Raw genomic sequence first — 12,584 nt, 5'->3', positions numbered from 1 at the left:
ATGATATATTGTTGCCATATCAAGTGTATGTGTTAGGGGTTGAATTATTGTTTTTTTTTAGTTATTAAAGTTGAGTTGTCGCTGATGACTTTATTAATGAACAAATAAGCCTGAACCTCGAGCTGAGGCTATTGCTCCTACATAACAGCTTATTTTTATCGGTTCTTTTGTCTTTGGGTCGTTATATTTCTCACAGATTTCTGCTCGTTCTAAATCAGATACAGAAAGTAGCACAGTAAAGATTACATTTATATGAACGCATTTGTGTGTGAGAGTGATTGCGTGTGAATTGCACCTGACAGCGAATCTGTGGGTTTTAGTTACTAAGATATTTTTGTTAACAATACTTTTCTGCGCTACTGAATGTTTCTGTGCGGCGCGCTCTGCACGCGAGCGCTACAATGCAGCAGCGCATTAGTTTAGAACGCCAATCAACTTGCTTGTACAATAAGCTGTTTAAAACTAAATTCATCTGATAAATTGAGCATCCAGATGGTATAATCAAAGATATCTTGTGGAGCGCTCCCTTGCGCATTTATTAGTCATTTTAACTAGAGCCCGACCGATATATCAGCGGGCTGATATTATCGGCCGATTTTAGGCATTTTCCTAACTATCGGTATCTGGCAAAAGTAATGATTATGAATACAACAAATATAGCAAGGAGACATTTTAATTGTTTATTAATAAACAAGTGTTTTCAGTCAGTGTCAGCCAAAGATGAAGTTGACGATGCTGACTCGCGATCTTCAGTGAAGGCGTGCCAGAGAGAAATGCACATTTCATATGATTACATGAGTCTGTCTGTCTTTCGTTTTGAATTGTTCTGTTTAAAAGTAGACATTTCAATATAGATATATTTCAATTCTCAGGTCTATACGCTGAGTTTCAGTTCATGAGACGAGCTCCAGTTCACCCGCAGGCGCCTCCGTGTCGAGATTATCTATCGTCTGCTAAATTTACTTCTTATAAATTAAATCCAGGCAAATGGTTGATGAAACATTGATTAAAATTAAGATACAATTATTACAAAACGAAATTCACTTTGAAACGAAAGGTTTTGTGCTTTCTGTTTGATGTCTATGTGAAAGTTTCAAAGCATATTTTAGTGCCGCTTTCAGAGCGCTCACGTCCGTAGTGCTGAACTGTCGCGTCTGTAACATTGTTTTTTCCTCATAAATCCGAACACGAAAAATAAAATAAAATAAAATGAATATTTTATGTAGCCTGTGGAGACTGAGAGCCAACTAGGGATCGACCGATATGGATTTTTTAGTGCCGATACCGATACCGATTTTTTCCCATCAGCCTTAGCCGATGACCGATATGGGCTGCCGATTTTCTTGAGCCGATATTTGGAGCCGATACATTTTGCTCCCTCAATTTACATCATAAAAATGACATGTTAACAAATGTTACAGGTCTCAATTTAATAAAAGTAACATTTATTTAACGTAAAAAAATCAATATTTAACAAATAGTAAAAACATGTGAGGTAGAACAAGAACAAGTAGATAAACAATATTTAACAAATATTAAAAACATGAGGTAGAACAAAAAAAAGTTCACTGCTGAAAATAAATATTTAAGCATAAATAAAATAATTACACTATTGCACACAGTAGCAACCAGCATAATAAAGTGCACAGTGCACACTGTACTTCATTTTAAAAGTAACGAACTATTTACTGCCATGGTTTAAATTTTTCTACATAAAATAAAATTAGCATGTCTAGTCTCTAATATCACTGCGATGGCGAGGGAGACACACACCACACGCGTCCAAACCTCAGCCAGGTGGTCGCTGAATAAATCTTCCACAAAAAGCACGGAACAACGTTGGTATTACTTAATCCTATGACCAGTGTTCGTAACAGCTACCGTACGCATACTAGGGCTGTCAAAATTGCTCAAATGGCGTTTGTATATTCCCTCTAAAAAACATATTTGAACATATCGTCGTGCATTTGGTCAATGACGCGCATTACGTCAATAACAGGACAAATTAATACAAAGAGACATAACTACTAGTATTAAGTAGCTTATTTGAGTTTAAACATATTTGACAACGTATTACTACAAAAAAAAACGAGTAAATCAACTAATGGCCAAGACCGCAGAGCTCACTCTGGCTCGCCCGGACTCGCAGGCGCACTCTCTCTCTCTCGCACTCACCCTCACGCTCTCCGCGCATACCGGTTTAAATAAACAACAAACAAATGTGGAGTGCTGATCAAGAGTTTTGTGCAAGCAATTTAAGGTATATAGCAGGCTTCATTCAGTGATTGAAACAAATACATTAATTGAAGTTTCACAGTACATAGAACCGACACTGAGCGCTCCGAGCGAGCTGTGCTGTGGTAACGTTAGTCTGCTACCGCGGGCGTGTTTTTCCACATTCGAATATTAATTTTCACCTTCAAAATTCAGTTTTTTTAAACTATTCGAATATATATTCGTATTTAGAATATTCATTGACAGCCCTAATGCATACTGAACGGATAGCCTACAGCTATTTGCAGCTCCCTAAATACAATGGCAAGCAAGCAGTTTTATAGACGAGTCATTCGCGTTTTCCATTTGGACCCACAAACTTGCTTAGCTATAGTTGCAACCACATAACAGTTATAGAGCAACGTGTTTCCATTTTCAAAGTGTTTGACAATATTTCAGCAGTCAAACAGTTAAAAGATGCTTTGAAAGTTTAAAAGTTACCGTTATCTTGAAGCGCAGGTTGCACTCTGCTAGTGGGGGAGGGACAGTGCAGGGTCTGCACGTGAACTGCAGCGTCTCCAGCAGCACAGAGCTGCCTGTGGACGCCTGTCTATAAATAATGCCGGGAAAAAACTATCGGCGAACGCAGCAGCCGCGTATCGGCCGATTCCGATACACGTAAAAACCGCAAATATCGGCCCGATATATCGGCTGGCCGATATATCGGTCGATCACTAGAGCCAACCCTTCTTCATCCGGTGGGTAGTAGCCTACTTGTGATTTGCGGAGTGTAATTCACAGAATTGATTTCTCTGCTACAAGCCTCTGTCACGTATTGTGTAAGCTTGTGACTATTGCAAGCGCGCAGCTGAGAAGTCCTGATTATATTGTCTGCTATATTTAGGCCTACTTCTTATTTATTAAGGCAATTGGTTGATGAAACATTGATTAAAATGCGTGGCGCGAGCGATCTCCGACAGTAAACTGATTCTGCTTTGTCTAGGGTAAACAGCTGTTGCGACGCGAGCAATAACGGCCGCGTCCGGTGTAGACAGTGTTAAAGCTCATTCTGCCTATAACGCTACGTTACAACATCAAGCAATATTCCAAAAATGTATATAATTATAACACTTTATATAGGGTCATTTTGTATTAAGAGTAGCCTAGTTTCACGTTTAGTACATTTTGCTTACTAATTATTTAAAACAGTATAAAAGTACTGTAATTAAAAACGTTTTCATTATGATATTATTAATTTTACTTTAGTAAAAAGATCTGAGTTCTTCCTCCACTGGTAGAGATTAGAGGAATTAAGAGTAAAAATAGAAGATAATAAGGTTTTGTCAGTGACACTTTTTATATATTTATTGATACAAGTTATGACTAAATTAAAAGACAAAGTCGTTAGTGAAGATTATGCAACAGTATTTAGAATGTAATATAATATAACATGCAATGCAAACTAGTTTGGTTACAGCTCAACTGTATAATTCTCATTCTATCATTCCCCCTGCCTCCATTACATATCTGTGTCACACAAGTGTTTGATTACCACATTTGAGTGATCATTGCAAAACGTGTTTATAAAATATATTTATTCTGTTTATAGCTACTGTGTAAAGTACCCATCAAAAGTTTGTACACACCAATAGGAAAGTGTCCAAACTTTTGACTGGTATACTGTACTATAATACACTAATAATATAGCTACTGTATTATAATATACACATAAATAATATCGGCCGATATATCGGTATCGGGCTTTTTTTACTCCCTAATATCGGTATCGGCCCCCAAAAATCCATATCGGTCGGGCTCTAATTTTAACTGTTGAAAACTGAGCGTAAAAGTGGACTTCAAAGGCTTCTTATTCTGTTGTGCCCTCTATAGGCAGCGACTAGTCGACGTCAAGCTTAAGCATCATAACAGTCGACCAGTCTGTGCAACTCCATATGAATTTGAAACATTTTGATTTACCTTTGCTGGTTAAATATAAGCTTTAGCAAATCTCAAAATTAATATCCATCACTTGTACAATTTAATAAGTTTCCATTAATTGGTTATCAGCCATAAAATGTTTCAAAAAAAAAAAAAAAATCAGTTTAGCGGTATTTGCCCGATTTTTTTTTTTTTTTACGTTGCATCCCCATTAAAAATATGTGCTGTTAAATACATTAATAACCTGAACACAAACTGATTGTGTGACATTTCTCTAGTGCTTCCTTTGACTCCACTGTTCGGCTTTGGGACGTAGATCGAGGCATCTGCATCCACACACTAACCAAACACCAGGAGCCCGTGTACAGCGTGGCCTTCAGCCCTGACGGACGCCATCTAGCCAGCGGCTCTTTCGACAAGTGTGTCCACATCTGGAACACACAGGTAAGACTGGACCTTTTCTGATTCCACAGAGCTGATGCAAACACTGCAGCATGATCAGAACTCTTTTGTCTGTGTCAATTCCACAGACTGGTGCTTTAGTCCATAGCTACAGAGGGACAGGGGGCATTTTTGAAGTTTGCTGGAATGCAGCAGGAGACAAAGTAGGAGCAAGTGCGTCGGACGGCTCTGTAAGTACAAGCTTACTCTGTGCTGCAAGGTTACGGATGTGCGTTAATGCCTATATTTATGTCATATTTTGTGTTTTCATTGTAGGTTTGTGTATTAGACCTGCGGAAATAGCGCTGCTTGCTGGAAGCCATGGACCGACTATGAATGTGTACATAGCCAAAATGACTGTCCCTGACCCTCAAACTGCTACAGTCCCTAGTGAACCATGGCCAGCCACTACAGACAAACAAACACAAGCACCCTGACGCCACGGGCCGAGCGCAGAGGATGTGATTCCAACCAGAGACATTCAAATGACTTTTGTAAGGTGGAAAAAAAAAAAACAATATAGCCGAGGAAGAAGAAAGACAAGAGGACAGGTGTATGTACCAAATTTGGAAGATATTTTACTATTTGTTCTTCAAAACCAATCTCATCAAAATAAACGAACGAAAGGATTTTAATCTTTGTTGGTAGTTTCCGTTTCAGTATGCAGACATATCAAGCGTTTCATTTTCCTCCCCCCTCTCTTTCTTTCACACATTTGATTTGACGTCACAGCTGCATGATTCCAGGACTCATGTTTCCCTCCGTTTGACACAAGTACAGTTATTTAGTCTTTTGGTACTGGATGTTTTGTGATTTCAACAGTGTGGGGACATGAAAAAAAAAAATCAATTTTCAATCTTTTTCTTGTTCTTCGGTTTTAGTTTTTATGCTATGGTGTAATTGTTGTTGTCCCCCCCCCAAAATGAGGTACATTAACCACAAAAAAAGAAAAAAAAACCAAAACAGGCATGCACATCTTCGGGAAATACATGCGTTCACTCATACTATATTTAGTTCCCCTTAAAATTACCACCAACAATTCTGTTCCTCAGGTCGAGACGTTTGAGCAGCCGAGGACCGTTTGACATGCATGCAGATAAAAAACAAAAGACTTGCTTTAGGTTTGCAGTATTTCGAATTAAACTCATCTTATTTTTAAACATTTTAATAACTGGATTATTTACTTTGTCTCACAACTCCAGACAGTTAAAAATAGATTACATTAAACTAAACATTGAGCATGTTTTTTTTTATTGGAGACCTCAAAACGTAAAGCAAGTCTGATGCTCAGAACATTGAACAAACATCTGAATGACATTATTTAAATGCTTTTGAAGGTAAAACGACATTTTGGGATTTTCTGCACTACCATGTGAGATGCTGATGTTCATTTACAGTAATTGCATGCATGAGGACAGTCATTACTAATGTGCTTTTGGTTTTTCTCAGTGTTTAGACGTTAAACTTCCATTGAGGGGAAAAAGTAGTCACAGACCCAAAGAGTGCAAAAGCCTGTCTCTGTCCCATGATAGAGGCTCTGAATCTCTTTTTCCTCCCCCAGAAAGATATTTTAGCACATCACACGATGTTTAACCTTGAATTTTAAACAAGGGCGTGGTATTTGGTCTGTATAAAACTGATAAAAAACACACCTGAACAATATTTATTACAGCCTACGACAACAGAAGGGTGTTTGCTCTTCTCTGTACTCGCCCCAGCGTCTGCCTGCCCACAGCAACCTTCAGTTCCCCAGTGTCATTTCTAATCATTATTCTTACTGCGTCTGTGTCTCCTGGACTTTTTGTACTCTTTTAAAACTTTTTTAATTCATATTTCTTTGTAGCTATAAAAAGAGTAAAGAAATAAGCAAAAAAAAAGAGAAAAAAAAAAGAAAAGAAACCCCAACAAACTACTGGAGGTCGGTTTGAGGGTGTACAGCTTAGACCTCAGTTTTGCTCACTCTGAGTCCCACGTGTTCTCAGATGTCCCCACACCTGACCTTTGTTTCCCCAGTCAAACGTTTTTGGTTGCAAAAATTCCCCCTTGCATTGCATTGATCTGTTGTCATTTGAATCAGATCTGAAGTCCAAAATAAAGTATATTTTGATATTACGCCTGTGTTTTTTTTCCTCCTGATTTGTCTATTTAATATGAAGTGATGCTGTAAATAAGCCTTTAGAGTTCCCAAATGGATACAGTTACTTAAAAGAGCAGTTCAGACAAAAGAGATAATCCATTATGCACCCTCATGTCATGTTAACTCAGTAATTCCAAACAGTATTGGTTTGTATCTGGATTGTATTGGATTTTTTACATGTCTTTAAAAGTCTCATGCTCACCAATGCTGCATTTATTTGATGCGAAATGCTATAATTACTACTTTCTATTATAATGTATCCTAAAATATAGTTTATTCCCGTGATGGCAAAGCTGATTTTTCAGCATCATTACTCCAGTCATCAGTGTTGGAAATAGTTGTATTGATTACTATTATTTTTGTGGAAACCTTGATAGATAAATAAAATAGAAATATAAATAATTAAAAAGTTCAAATGAACAGCATATACATTAAATAAAAACATTATAATATTCTAAAATGTCTTTACTGACACTTTTGATAAATTGAATGAAAAAAATAATTGTACTGACCCCAAACTTTTGTGTGTGTATACATATACACACACACACATTTATATTAATATTATCTAGTTATATTAATTAGATAATACTAGTAGCAATAGCAGAATTCCTGTTTTTGGTTGAACTATTCCCATAAGAAGCCATAGTTTAATAATAGTCATGCTTTATCAATACATGCGAGTACTTTTGCCAAGAAAGTATATCCATTACATTAAAGCAATAAAAACTATTTTAAAAACAGAAAACTGTGTATAAATAAACTAAAGCGCCGTGATTTATACATGCGTAAACATCTCAGACCCCTCGAATCAAATCACAATATTTTATTCTGCGGTTTATTCCTTGTCAAAGCTCTCCAGCCTTGCTCGTTAAATGACAGATGATATACTGGACAACAATAATAGCCGATGATTCCCTTAAAAATCTCTTTGTTAATAGTAGCAGCTTTTCTGGGAACGTTGCTATGTTTTGATTGTGCGACTGCGGACTTAATCACTGTGCATTGTTGACAAAATCAAAAAATGCTTCCATAACTCACTGAGAGTACATGCAATTTACTGGATTAAAATGAAGTGGGAGGGGGAGGGGGAGGTATGAAATATATATTTTTAGCATGCGTGAATGAGGGGCCATTTTGCCTAAAGAAAAGCTATAAATCTTTTGCGCGAGGCGTCAACATGATAGCAGTATTGTAAATGACCGCCTGGGGCTTGTTCTGAGATCAGTGTGTGCTATTGATGCACTGCCATCCACAGTAGTGAAAACATTAGCGGTGTTGTGTGTGTTGGTTTTGGTGTGAGGTAATAACTGTCCATTCCTGAGGGATCTCAGCTGTTGTCCCACCTGATATCCAGTCTCTCTCATCCAAGAGAAGAATTGGTGTGGAGGACGAGCGACGCGTTCTCAGTGATCTCTATGATGGTCTGGAAGATGTCGTAAGCCACGGCGAACAGGAAGTAGATGGGCAGCAGCCAGTGGAGCCTGAAGAGTCTCTCGCTGGCCTTCAGAGGAACCGCCAGATGCCTGTAAACACAAAGAAGCGGTGAAACAGGAGAACGGATGCACATGTAGACGCACAGATGCTCAAATGTACTCACTTGAAGCGCTCAGATCTGGAGGACCTCAGCATGAGGAAGATGAACAAACCCACCTCTGTGTTTAAGGAGAACGAAACCACTTTGTCAAGCATCACAACAAATCCCTGTGCAACAGAAAATGGGATGGAAAAGTTACTTAATCAGGATTAGATTAGAGTCCATGGCTTGTATAAGGCTGAAGTCTGTGTTGTTATTGTTTGCTAAAATTTAAAACTAAACTTTTTAGTTGTGGAAAACACTATTTTAAGATGACACTTACCCATTACTAAATGTACTTACTAGAGTATTAACAGAAAATTATGCTTAATTATAAGTAACTACCCCTAAACCAAACCCTAATTGTAACTCTATAGTAAGTACATTGTACTTTTAAGTACAATGTAACTACGTCACCTGAAAAAGTGCAACCTTAGTTTTTTTGTAATGAAAATCAACTTTAATAGTGTATCAATGATATGACACTGGTTACACTTTATTTTAAGGTGACGTAGTTATATTGTACTCACTCAAACAAGTACAGAGTAATATGAATTAACCATGTACTTACTATACATAGAGTGACCGTTAGGGTTTGGTTTAAGGGTTAGTTACTGCTAATTATGCATAATTTAATGTTACTACCATAGAAAGTATGTGTATATAAGTACAAATAAAGTGATACCTTAAAGTTGTGTTAATATTTTGAGTTTGATTTAATTAGTTTTAGTTCTTCTAATACTTCAGTTAACTAGCAACTAGCTGAAATGAGTAGAGTTAGGGGTAAAGATGGAAATAAAGCTGAAATAAAGTACAGTATAAATATTAAATTAAAAACGATCAAATGGAAAAAAAATGTTGAAATACTAAAAATATAACAAACTAAAATTGAAATAAAAGATGTGTATATATATATATATATATAAAAGTAATAAAAACGACAAAAGCATAGTAATTTCAAGCACCACTAAATTTTAAATGAAAACCAAAATTATCAAAATATTAATAAATACTATAATAGTATATCATTTATTCTAAAATAATACCGCTAACTGAGGCAGGTTGCATAAACACAGCTGCTGAGTTAAGACTGTGCCTTAAGAACTAGTCTGACCAACTAGCACTTAGTAAGGCGAATCAGTTCTACTTTTCCGATTCAAATAAGACCAAATTTATGTTTATAAGTTATAACCAGCCTTGAAAAAGAAAAAAAAGTTAGATGACTAACTAGCCTAAGCAGTTTATGCACCTGTTTATGCCACTGATTTATATTTTAACATATTACTACCATATTATTTTAATACTGTATTTTTGTACATTTTTCACAAAATAATAACTGACAGAACATCACCTGTTGAGGACCAATGGCTTTTATCAATGCAAAAATCAACGCATTCTACTTTCTCTGCAATCATTAGGGGGGTGCTTGATCAATGTTGTTACATTTATTCAGCACACATCCTTCCTCTGTCTAGCAAGTATTGCAGTTTGAAAGCAGTTGTATAGAAAATGAAATATTTGAACCTAATACACATGGATCATAACCACACATTATTCGTATAAACTCCAAGCATCACATGAGTACCGACCTTCGGGTCACAAGCTGAAACGACAAAAATAAGGCCGAAAGCCAGAAAGGACATGAAACTGCTGAAGAACCTGGAAGAGAGGAAAGCAGAGAGGTTGTTGAGTCTGGGAGTTATTGCGATTTATCAAAGCCAGTGTTTTTAATGCACCGAGAGCCTTTTTTATTAGCAGAGTAAAGGGATATGCTGGCTGTGTGAGCGGTGACGGGCTGTAAAAGCTTAAAGAAATGGTGTGTGAAATGATCTGCCAGGGCTGAGTCCAGAGTTTACCGTCTGCAGTGCTGGAAGCTCTGGGCTAATGTCCTCCGCTGTGAGCTATGGGGCAATAGCCTCGCGCTGATTCTCGCCATCCATTCTGCATTCTCCGCCCAGTGTGAGCCGACGAGACCATCGACTGAAACAGAAGGAGACGTTAGGTCATGAAATTAGCACTGCGGGAACAAGGAGACAATCATGAAATACTTTATTAGGGTTTTATTAGTTTCCCTTTAGCAGATAACATTTGGCCGCAGACCTGGGAGATGTGTAATATTTTGGTCTCTGACCAAATGTCCTCTAATACACACACATATGTGTATGTATATTAGAGTTTATTTACTTATTTATTCAATAATATAAAAAAGAATTATATTGTTGTAATGGTTCACAATATTCTCTTTTTTGGTGACAAAATGCAGCATTTGGTGAGCATAAGACACTTATTTAAAAAAAAGAAGAAGATATATATATATATAAATAAAATAATACATTTGTATTATTTGTTTATAATGTATTATTTTTATTAATATATATTCATATACAAGTCTCCTTTTAACCAACAATGCTGCATTTTGTCAATATACAATACATTACAATATATATATATTAGGGGTGTAATGATACACGTATTCGTATTGAACCGTTCGTTGGACCATTTTTCCTGCCGACCAAAATTTCGTTATTTCAAAATGTAGGCACGTCACCCGTGGCAAGCGCGCTCATAATCAGTGTTGCCAGATTGGGCGGGTTCCCGCAGGCTTTATGCCGAGCGTCACGTGACCAAACCGGAAAACAGGTCTCATTGCATCCGCTTGTCAGAGAAAGTGTTAATGGCCGTAAGAACTAACTACGATATCTATGGATTTTTAAGGTAATCAGCTAACCTACTAAGTTCACTTTGTTATTGGTGTTTTATGCTATTTAAATATCTAAACGTTAGTGTGAAGAAGAAAAATTAAAAAAACTTTTAAATATCAATCTGCACATGCGAGGGACATTGGTTGTGCTAATTTTTGCTTGCTCCTTTTACAGTTTTTCTCCATTGGTTTGGCTCATTTCTTGAAACAGAAATTACATTCTCAAAACAACATGGACAAACCTCCAAACCACTTGGCAATTGTTCACAACAGAATTGAATTTCTCCTTCATTTCATCAAATTGTAAATGTCTAAGTACATGTCTCAATGTCTCAGTACCTCTTTGCAAATGATGAAGTACAGGTAGCCTACATTTAGCACAATTTCCAAGTGAATAGATCTTGTTGATCTAAACTGATTGTCGATTCTCAGTCTAATGGTTGTTCGCTCCAAAACGTGTCAGTGTCATTTCATTGTATAAGTCATCATATGCACAATAGTCTGTTCAATTGTCAAAATTAGTCAAGAACATAATACCATGAATACCATATATGAATCCCTTGGAACATTTGATAAATTTATTACAGCAATTGACAGTCAGGTGAAACTAGAACTTGACTAACAAAGGAGTTTCACACATCTCAGATGACCAATCAAACAGTATGTTTAGTTACCTGACAGGTGCTGTCCATGACTGTGAATGCTGCCAAACATGTATGTAAAGAGCTTGACCATGCAAGACCAGTTCAATTTCTGAACATGGCGGCACCTGGCCAAGTAACTGAACAAGGGCAACTGCCTGCTCGAGGAGGAGGAAGAGGAGGAAGAAGAAGAAGAGGAGGAGGAGGAAGGGTGATTGGTGGTGGAATAGGGAGAAGAGGCCGAGGAGCAAGAAGACACCATGCTGTCCCAGATGAAATTCGGGCCACAATTAGACCATGTTATCAACCATGGCCTCACAATGGCAGAGGCAGGTCGCAGAGTGCAGCCTAATGTGCCTCGCTCTACAGTCTCCTCCATCATCCAAACCTTTCGCAGAGAAAACAGTTATACAGTCAGTCAACCTGGCCAAGGGCCGAAGACGTGGCCGTAATATTATTGGCCACTGGGCCAAGGTGGATGTCCCAGGCCAGCGAGGGGGCAATATTACTATGTGTGCTGCCAGATCTGAGAATGGTGTGGCCACTCACATCCCCAGTCTTGGCCCATACAATACACAGAAGCTCCTCATGTTCTTGGAACGCCTTAATTTTTATCCCTGAAAATGAGAGAGGTCTCGTAGGGCCTCACCTGCCACAATATGTCATTATATGGGACAATGTGAATTTCATCCGTGGCCCGGTCATCAGGGCCTGGTTCACTACTCATCCAAGGATGGTCATGGTGTTCCTACCACCTTACTCTCCTTTCCTCAATCCTATTGAGGAGTATTTCTCCGCTTGGAGATGGAGAGTGTATGAGCATCGGGCTCAAGATCAGAGGTCCCTGCTCCATGCAATGGACGCTGCGTGTGAGGATATTACAGGAGATCAGTGTAGGGGATGGTTGCGACATGCACGCCGTTTCTTCCCTCGTTG

General features: G+C 37.8%; 1 protein-coding gene across 2 annotated transcripts in view; it reads left to right on the top strand.

The window, feature by feature from the left end:
* Positions 1-6,705, top strand: part of tbl1xr1a (TBL1X/Y related 1a) — an 86,581-nt gene extending 79,876 nt beyond the window's left edge. For both annotated transcript variants that reach the window (XM_056252810.1, XM_056252809.1), the window contains 3 exons: positions 4,431-4,596; positions 4,683-4,784; positions 4,870-6,705. In XM_056252810.1, the coding sequence (XP_056108785.1) occupies positions 4,431-4,596; positions 4,683-4,784; positions 4,870-4,896 (295 nt within the window). In that variant the 3' untranslated portion in view covers positions 4,897-6,705. The remainder of the gene's footprint in view (positions 1-4,430; positions 4,597-4,682; positions 4,785-4,869) is intronic.
* Positions 6,706-12,584: the final 5,879 nt, after the last annotated feature.

The sequence above is a fragment of the Rhinichthys klamathensis genome, unplaced genomic scaffold, assembly GCF_029890125.1.
Source record: "Rhinichthys klamathensis goyatoka isolate OS25496 unplaced genomic scaffold, OSU_Roscu_1.1 h1tg000098l_1, whole genome shotgun sequence".
NCBI classification, from domain to species: domain Eukaryota; kingdom Metazoa; phylum Chordata; class Actinopteri; order Cypriniformes; family Leuciscidae; genus Rhinichthys; species Rhinichthys klamathensis.
The sequence above is the reverse complement of the archived record's forward strand: the minus strand, read 5'-3'. Positions and strand labels throughout refer to the sequence as shown.